At 43.0% G+C, this 10,226-nt stretch overlaps 1 protein-coding gene across 1 annotated transcript in view; it reads left to right on the top strand.

Moving 5' to 3' along the window:
- The window catches only part of EMX1 (empty spiracles homeobox 1), a 55,387-nt gene that overhangs the window by 28,928 nt on the left and 16,233 nt on the right, over window positions 1–10,226 (top strand). The window contains exon 2 of the mRNA XM_018561205.1: window positions 5,024–5,208. Within this exon, the coding sequence (XP_018416707.1) occupies window positions 5,024–5,208 (185 nt within the window). The remainder of the gene's footprint in view (window positions 1–5,023; window positions 5,209–10,226) is intronic.

Genomic DNA, 10,226 nt, shown 5'->3' with positions numbered 1-10,226 from the left:
ACACATATCTGGATGAGTTTGATGCGCATCTCATCCCTCCTTTTCCCCATCTCCTACTGCTCAATAAAGGCCCCATACAGATGAGCAATTACAGAGAGATAGTCTGAAAGGAAACATCTTCTGAAATGCTCACACTCTGGAAATCCCATGTGACACCAATGGCAAGGCCACACCCTGTACTTAATTGTAAATTGTACCCTGGCTTAATTGTAAAGTGTCATATAGATTGTAAAGAAATAGATTTTAAATCCACAATATTTTATAATCTTTTCTTAGATTAACAAAGATTAATAAAGTTAAAAAAATAAATTGACCCAAAAGTCACCCTTTAAGACTGCCACTTTGCCAAATACCAGTTCTTCTGAGCAGAAACACAGCTTCTTGTCTTATGACTTATGCTGTGGAACCTCCCTCCCTGAGAACTACAAAAGATGAGGATTTTAACCAGCAAAGCCCCTGGCTCTGTATATTATGATGAGGATACCAGCAATGATTTCCCGTCATTTTAACTCCCAACCTATCTTTCCTTATCAACCCAATCACTGACCCTCATTCTAACACCTAATGCTAAATATCAACTTTCAGTCTGTCCCCTGCCCCTCTGTCCACCCCCTAAACCTCAAACAACCTCCTAACAATTAACCTAATCCTAATTTATACTCCTTTTCCCAAACCACTCAACAGTCAATCCAAATCCTTCCCGTAACCTTATTCCTGAAAGTGGAACATTAAACAACCATAATACACATTTATCTTGATAAATACACAGCGCCATTTTTTACTTCTGTTCACTCCCAAGTTGTCCATCAATCAGCATTGGAAACTGCCAACTATTACCAGCATGCTACCCAAGGTGTCGCTCAGCCCCCTTCATTCCACCTATGTCTTTGACATCACTGGTAGTTGTAGAAATGTCACCAGCACACCAATCCTTTTAAGATAGCAAAAGCTTAATTTATTGAAGTTTTTTGTCATATGACCAAACAAGCGCGCACAGGGTCCCTTCATCAGACTTTAGCATTGACGATGAAGGGACCCTGTGCGGTCCCGAAATTGCTTGTTTTGTCATATGACAAAAAACTTCAATAAATGAAGCTTTTGCTATCTTAAAAGGACTGGTGTGCTGGTGACATTTCTACAATTGCTGACATTTGCGGCGCCATCCGTGGTCACTGTGAGCACCCCCCACTACAAGGGACATATCGGTAAGGAGTGCGACAAGGACAGTACTTTTTGACAGCACTGGGGCACAGGTGGTAGATAGCATGAGGGGGGCTGACCAAAACCATGAGTTGAGTGGTGGTGAAGGTGGCAGATCCCAATGTCCATTTGTACAGAACCAGAGTATGGACAGAAGTCACACATGGTGCTACACATTTATCAAGGTACATGTGTTATATGGCTGTTTATAGAGTAGTTGTAGGCTGAATTTGTTGTACAGGAAATTGATGGTCAGATTTACTATTACAGCAGCATCCTTGCCATCTTATCAGGTTCATATAGCAAAACAGCCTTAGAAAATTGAATCATGTCGTCACCATGCTAGGAAGCAAAGCCGTTCCTCTGAGAAAATGTCACCTAAGCATTCCAAAGGGCAAAATCTGGAGGCAATTTTCTCACTTCCTGTCCTTGTGACAGCTGTCAAGTTTTGCATTCGTCCCTCATCATCAATGAGGTTACAGACTGTGACAAAAAAAGCTGACAGAGCTTCCATCATTATCCAAATTGCTTGAACTGAGGTTCTACCAAAGGCCCAAATAAAGAAGTGCTAGGGGCATTGTTTCCAGTGGTCATGGCCTGAACCAGAAAGGGACCCGCACTGCATCAGGGACCAGTTATAGTCATAATGTGATGGTACTGACTCATTATTAACACAGCATCCCCCTCATTTGAGGGAAGGAGTCCAGGTGTGTGCGGTGAAGTGTGTACAGCTTTCTCACAATCGCAGGTAAAACACATCTGATGGAGCCTGAAAACACCGTAATGAAATGACAAGCTGTTAATTAGCGACAAATGAAAATGTCACTTTCTCTGTAATCTGCGGTGACCATGATGTCACTTATGTTCCTTGCTACAACAGTGACATCATTTATGTTTTTAGTGTGAAACGATGTGTATTTCAGGATATTATAAGCACATTTCCATCTGTAACCCCCGAGCATAATCAAATTAGTATTTTTATCCAGAGTACGAGAAAACTATTTATTGCCAATCGGTGATAGCGAGCCGACAATAAAATCTCTATAACATTTCCATCGTGAAAGAGGGCAACAATCCCATCTCCAAAACGAATACAACCTTCATCCCAATAATAATACATGAATATTGCATGAGGGCAATAATGCCACCTCCGTGTTGTGTGGAGGCAAAATAATACCATCCTCATCTTGTATGAGAGCAAAAATAATATCACCTCTATATTGTGTGAGGGCAACAATAGCATCTCCAACTTGTCTGAGATTAAGCACTAAAACCCTCTGAAAAAAATGTGAGGGCACCAATATTGTGTGTATATATAGTGTGAAAGCACCAATACCATTTCCATCTTTTGTGAAAGCACCAGTAACATTTCCAAACACCATGCACCAATAACATTTCTGTATAGTATGAGGGCACCAGTGCCATCTTCATACAGTAAGGAAACAGCAATACCATCTCCATATAGGGTGAGGTGAATAAAACAGTTTCCATTTTTCCACTCCCCATCTCCATTTTTTGTGAGGGCACCAGTACCATCTCCACAGAGGATGAGGACATCAACCCCATTTCTATAATTTGTGGGGACAATGGTAACATCTTCATATAGGATGAGGACACCACTACCATCTCCATAAAGTGGGAGGGCACCAACCCTATGTCCATATAATGTGAGGGCACTAATACCATTTTCATATAGTGTAAGGGCACCAACATGACCCCCATTATGTGTAAAGGCACTAACACCATCTCCATATAGATAGAGTAAGGCACCAACACCATGTCCATATAACAAGGCACTAACACCATCTCCATATAGATAGAGTAAGGCACCAACACCATGTCCATATAACATATGGGCAATTATACCATTTCCATATACTTTAAGGGCACTGACACAACTTCCATTAAGTGTGAAGACACAACACTATCCTATTGTTAGACCTGTAGTAAAGCATTCCTTATCAGGGGCAATACAGTGTTCACGGCTTCAAGTCCCACTACATTTCCTGCATGGAGTCTGAATAGAGCTTGTGAGTGAGTTTGCTTGTTCTCAGTATTCAGTGTGTGTTTGTGTTTTTATTTCATGGTAGGAATAGCAGGCTGTGCGCTCCTGCTCAGTTCCATGATACAGCTGCTATGCTTGTTGTGTTTGGATTGAAGGATATCTTACACAGTCAGTACTGAATCCATATCCTAGCAAAGCTATGTTTTTTGACTTGGGTTTGTAGTGTGATATTCATTTCCTGATGTTGTGTTAGGCCAGTGACATCATCTCAATTTTTTTGTGGTAAATTATGTCACCATCATCATTCAATATAAGGAAAATTATATAATCTCCCTAGTGTGTAAGGGCCATACGTGGGCAGGTATATCTCCCTAATGTATGAAGGCAGTATTATTATCTCCATATTGTGTGAGGGAATCTATCCCTTTACAAGAGCAGTGACCTCAGCTCCATAGTATGTGTGAGCATTGACAATAAACAAGTGACCTAATCTCTATATTCTAGGGGAGAATGGTAGTACCTTTCTAATTGTGAGGGTAGTGATGTTATCTACATGTTGTGTGAGAACAGTGATATTAGGTCTCTTTTGGACATGATGGCAAACATATCCATATTATGTAGGGGCAGAGGCATGATGTCCATGTTGTGTGAGAGCAGAGGCATTATATCCATGTTGTGTGAGAGCAGAGGCATGATGTCCATGTTGTGTGAGAGCAGAGGCATTATATCCATGTTGTGTGAGAGCAGATGCATTAGGTCCATGTTGGGTGAGAGCAGATGCATGGTTTCCATGTTGTGTGAGAGCAGAGGCATGATGTCCATGTTGTGTGAGAGCAGATGCATTAGGTCCATGTTGGGTGAGAGCAGATGCATGGTGTCCATGTTGTGTGAGAGCAGGGGCATGATGTCCATGTTGTGTAAGGGCAGATGCATGATGTCCATGTTGTGCAGGGGCAGAGGCATTATATCCATGTTGTGTGAGAGTGTTGACATTGTGTCAATTTTGATTGAGTGCAGTGCCGTGATTTCATGGTAGGACACAATCATGAAGTCTGTGTTATGTGAGGGCAGTGACATGCTGTCCATGTCATGGGGGGGGGGGGGCACTGTCATGACATCGATGTTATGTGATAGCAGTGACTTCACATCCATGTCAAAAGAAGGTAGTGACATAGGGCCCCAAATACACTGCAGGGCCAAGAGTTTGTGGATATGAGCTTGTTGGACCTCCAATTCCAAAATCAAAGACATTAATATGGAGTGCACCGCCGTCTTTGTGGCTTAAACAGCTCCTGCCCCTTTGGGAAGATTTTCCATAAAATGTTGAAGTGTGTCTTGTGTCCATATAACCAAAAGAGCATTTTGTGAGGTCAGGTACTTACTGTATGCTGGATGATAAGACCTGGCTTGAAATCAGCATTCCAAATGATGCCAAAGGTTTTCAGTAGGATTGAGTCTGTACACATCATGTGAGTTTCTGAACATCAAACTCATCAAACCATGCTGGTGCAGGAAAGGGCATTCCCCATACTGTTGTAACAAAGTTAGAAGTGCACAACTGTTTAAACATTGTATGTAGGCTGTAGCATTAACAGGACCCTTCGCTGGAAACACCTGAACCCATTTATTTGGAGGGGTGTCTACACAAAAACATTGAGTCATGCAATGTGTTCCTGTTAAGAACTGAATACAAGCCTACTGCTTGGTTATTGTGGGGTAATCTCTCTAGATCTTAGTAAGAACACCTTCATAGATAAGGTCAGTCTTGTACATGTTGTGTGCACACATGAGGTTGACTCCTGCATTCCTCTGTTCCAGGCAGTGATGTGTCTCAGGAGAGCCTTCTTCTACATGGACCCTTCGCCAGGAAGCCTAAGAGAATCAGAACAGCCTTTTCTCCCTCACAGTTGCTGCGGCTAGAGAGGGCTTTTGAGAAGAACCATTATGTGGTGGGGGCAGAGCGCAAACAGCTGGCCAGTAGCCTCAGCTTGTCGGAAACACAGGTAATTACAGTCATAACTGTGAACTCCACAGTACAGCATTATTCTTATCCCTATACCACAATATCATAATGTCAGTGCATCCAGCAGTATCAGTGTTACCAGTAAAGCCTATAGAATAAGATCAGTGTATAAGGTTGAGGGGATAAAGCACCTGTAACATGGCACATTGCATTCAACCAACAATATATACAGCTATAGTACCAGTCCATATCTTAGTTACATAAATGCATAGAGACATTGTTTAATTATTTAATAGGTGGTTGGGGCTATGTGTAAGAACTCTTAAATGCTTCTACCCTGAAGCTGCTGTGACCTGCAATCTGCAGGGCTGACAGATGCAATCAGGTCAGATTGGATGCAGCCACCGTTTTACCCTGTACCTATAGCGACTCTATGCATGTATAGGTCACTCATGCCCACCAGCAGAGCCCTTTGTTCTCCAAAAAGCAAACAGTCTATTTAACAGCTAGCTCAGGTCCTCACATAGCTCTCATTTTTTGTATACCAACCAATCTCTTCTCACACAGCCTTATGTTCTTGATATATCAACCAATCCATCTCAGAGCAGGCTCAGATCCTTACACAGCTTTCTGTATACCAACCAGGCAATCTCAAAGCTCAGTCGGATTTTAACACAGCTCTCATTTTTTGGTATATTAACCAATGGATTTTAGAACTAGCTCAGGTTTCCACAAAGCTCTCTGTATACCAGCAAATACATCTCAGAACTTGGAAAGGTCCTCACACAGCTCGTAGTTTTCTGTATATCTGCCAATCCATTTTAGTGGCTCAGTTCCTCACATAGCTCTCCATATACTAAACAATCAATCTCAGAGCTGGGTAAGGTTCCCACACTTCTCTCAATTCTCTATATACCAACCAATCTATCTCAGAACTTGAGAAGGTCCTCACGCGGTTCTCAGTTATCTGTATAACAGCCAGCCCATCTTCGAGGTGGCTCAGTTCCTCGCGGAGCTCTCCATATTACATCATTGTTAAGGTTGAATAAAGACACAAGTCCATCGAGTTCAACCTTTGATACCTTTATACTAAGCAATCCATCTCAGAGCTGTGTAAGGTTCTCACACTGCTCTCAATTCTCTATATACCAACCAATCTATCTCAGAGCTGGGTAAGGTTCTCACATTGCTCTCAATTCTCTATATACCAACCAATCTATCTCAGAGCTGGGTAAGGTCCTCAAACAGCTTTTCATTCTCTGTATACCAATCAGTGTATCTCAGAGCTGGGTCAGGGCCTCACACAGCTTTATGTTTTCTCTTTATCAACCAATACATCTCAGAGCTGGCTCAGGACCTTGCAATGTACCCAGTCCCTCATGTGGTAAACTATGTAACAAGTTTGTCAGGTCCTCCTAAAGCCTGTAGTTCTCTGTAGATTAGCCAACCCTCCCTGGGGCTAGGTCAAGACTTTGTGCTCCTTTGAAGGAAACTTTTTAAGGCTCCAAGTTGCGCTACTTTAGATGCCCAGTCAAACACTATCATACCCAACTGGCACAGCGTATACTCAGTGGACGAGACACATAGGGGGTTATTCACAAAGCTGCCAAAGGCAGCCGAGTGAATAACCCAGCCGAAGTGAAGTGAGGCGAACTACGTTCGGCTATTCACTTCGGCTCAGTATGGCTGATTTCATCCATACATCGGCTGAAATCAGCCGTACATTGGCTGCCTTTGGCAGCACTTTGGTTCTCTGTATTCGGCAGTGAGTAAGCAGCCGAATGCCGCTCGGCGGTATTCCGCTCGGCTATTCTGCTTGGTACCTCTGTTGTACCGAGCAGAATAGAAAATCATTGAAAATAGTTTAAAAAAAAAAAAATTATAGCTCCATGACTCTAAAACTTTAATACATTTAAATCCCTTTAAAAAGATCAAATTGCAGAATTGTGAAGGTGCAACCTTCTGTTTAATAGTCCAGATACATCTTTATTCAATGTAGGGTTGAGGGGACAGTAGGGAAATAGCCAGTGCTTATCACGGGATCATGCAAATACCTTCTTCATCAGGGCTTACTAAGGGAGAACATGGATGAGGCTGCCACTCATCTGCTGAACAATTCTATGCATTCATACACAGTGGACAAAACCGCATCCAATGTCAAGCCATCACAGTCCTGATGCAAGTTCTCCCTTAGTAAGTCCTGAGGAAGGAAGTATTTGCATGAATCCCCAAAACATGTTAGCTATTTCTATACTGTCCCCTCAACACTACATTGAATAAAGATGTATGTGGACTATAAAATCGAGTGTGACGCTTTGCAAGTGGAGATCCTCTGGAATGTCGAAGTTGCCTGTCCGGTAGTCAGATCAACTATACCGACTCTTTCACATCCTAAATGGCTAGCCGCACCAATAGGATAAAGCTTGCAGGTCCAGCACATTTTTCCACTTTTTTTTTTAAATATCAGGCATCTCTTCTTCAAGAATACATTGGCCCAAAAACACAAACAACAATAGTGATTGTATTGTATAATAATACCCACAAGAGGAACAAAATAATCAGCCCTTGTCCCCTGTACTCAGGTTGCGGCTGGCTCGCCACCACTGTGCACAATCTACTATTAACCATCTTCACTCGCTTTTTACTCCAAGTCCGGTGAGTGAATGGAGTCACAAAATCTGGCAAATTTGGAGATCCTCTTGTTTTATTTTTTCCAATTTGGAGTCCATTGCTGATTTCCATTTCAACTAAAGTTGGCCCTGGAAATCATTGCTCTGACCCGGGCTCAGGGTCAGCTCCATTTTCATTGGCTTGGCCATTTTCTTTCCACCTGGTGAATGTACTGTAGTAAATATGACCCCTCCACATCTACAACAAGCTTACCGCATCCACACATGAGCAGCGATGAAAATCGGATATGCTGGGGTATTTGTGTACAGACTGAGACACATTTTCTAGAAACCATCTGTGAGATTCCTCAGCTTTGTATGCTAATATTTCCATTTATAACCGCATATTCCGACACCCGCACATGTTCCCGTCGCACACACGGCTCTTCTCTCGGCTGCTTGCGGAACGTCACACACATCCATTAGAATCCTACAGAGTTCTGGCTTCTAAATATTTAACACAGTGACCTTTCTTCTCTGTGAAAAATAAAGAAGACGCATTAGGCGGAATCATAGTACAGAGGGGAGAAAAGCATGCAGTAGACTCAAAACCTGCATGATAGAATGCGACTGAGCGTTCCTGCGCTGAGCGGCTTTTGTTCACTTCTCTCCCCATTCAAGTCATTGAGAGCGTAAAGGTTGATGCAGCTTACAAGGAGGTCAAATACACTCTGTAAACTGAATGATCTCAGAAGCGTCTCAAAATAATCTCAAATGGAAGTCAACATTGTAGCTTGGCTTTAGCTTACCAAGCTGTACTTGGTTTGGATATCGGCAAGAACACTACCTGCATGGAGTGTGTGCATTCTACCTATGTGTGTGTGTGTTGGTTTCCTCCCACACTCAATAGGCATGCTGCTAGGTTATTTGGCCCTAGTATGTGAGATGAGGACCTTAGATATGCACGAATAGTATGTCAAATTGTAGGTGCTATATGAACACCTGTGATAAATACTGAAGAAGAAGGCAAGCCATTGACACAAGTCCCTACAGAGCAAGTCTGAGGGCATTATGTCCCAATGTGGTCCATCACTTCCCTAGCTCTAGCAAGTCCAAAGAACTGATGGGCCATCATTCACCAACTCTAGAATGTCCATAGAACTGATGGGCCATCATTCACCAACTCTAGAATGTCCAAAGAACTGATGGGTCATCATTCACTAACTCTAGAATGTCCAAAGAACTGATGGGCCATCATTCACCAACTCTAGAATGTCCATAGAACTGATGGGCCATCATTCACCAACTCTAGAATGTCCAAAGAACTGATGGAATCATTCCCCACCATTTTGCAGAACCATCCTCCACCTTTGTGTTCATCCTTCCTCCACTCCAGGCTTGTGCCTCTGAATTTTACAGCAGTCCAACAGAAGGGGCATTGCATAACCACAAAATGAGGCAGTCATTATAGAGTTGCAGTAACAAAGTTTAGGTTTACTATGAAGGGATGATAATCTACCCGTGACAATGGTGCACTGGTGATATGTAGCTGCACATGGGCACATTGTAGAGAGAATGATCACAGAGATTTGTAGTCGCTGTAAATCTATGCCGGTGTGACACGGCCATGAGATCTTGCTCTATTAAACATACTATTGAAAGTGTTCTGTTATATTACTTGGTTAAGTACAAAAAAAAACACCCGCTAATCTTCCAGAGATCCAGTGATGTCCTGTGCTTTGTGCATTCTTATTTCAAACAATGTTCTCAAGAAGTATGTTAGGGGTACAGGGGGACACCTCCCCCTATGTTATAGAGATAAGGAGAGTGAGAGGCATTTTGTACCTATAACACACTTCCTGTCCTGGAGTGACAATGCTGCTTTTACATAGATATAGTACAGTTAGAGTTGTCACCTTAGAACAGGAAATGTGTTACTGGCAGGATGACCAGATGAAAATAAAGGCATTAAAAGGACGTATAAGCTGCAATATGTTGGGTTCAGATACACTGTACACTGATCTTTAAGCCCGTGACACACTGCACGCAAAGCCGTTCAGAGCGAAGCAAAGCTGTCCGGCACGGAGCTTTGCGTGCAGTGTGTGAGCTGGGTGCAGTCAGATGATTGACTGCACCTTCAGCCAATCGGATCATGCGTAACAACCAGCCAGACGTCGCATGCTGACGCGCGGGTTTATACGCGCGAGTCGATTGGCTGAAGATTACTTTTTTCATCTCGGCACGCTCGGCTACGCGAGCCCCCGCAAGCTGACGTGCCGAGGAGAAAATTACATGACACACTGCTCGCGAAGGCAGCGCGCAACCACTCCACACTGCTTCGCGTGCAGTGTGTCACAGCCTTTAGAATGTTAGGTGTTAGGCGACACTGGAGTATTAGGACGATTCATTAAAACTGAAGAAAATGTACAGCACCCCCCCCCCCCCCCCC

This window comes from Nanorana parkeri, unplaced genomic scaffold (genome assembly GCF_000935625.1).
Source record: "Nanorana parkeri isolate BGI_ZX_2015 unplaced genomic scaffold, ASM93562v1 scaffold507, whole genome shotgun sequence".
NCBI lineage: Eukaryota > Metazoa > Chordata > Amphibia > Anura > Dicroglossidae > Nanorana > Nanorana parkeri.
This window is presented reverse-complemented; position numbering and strand designations above follow the sequence as displayed.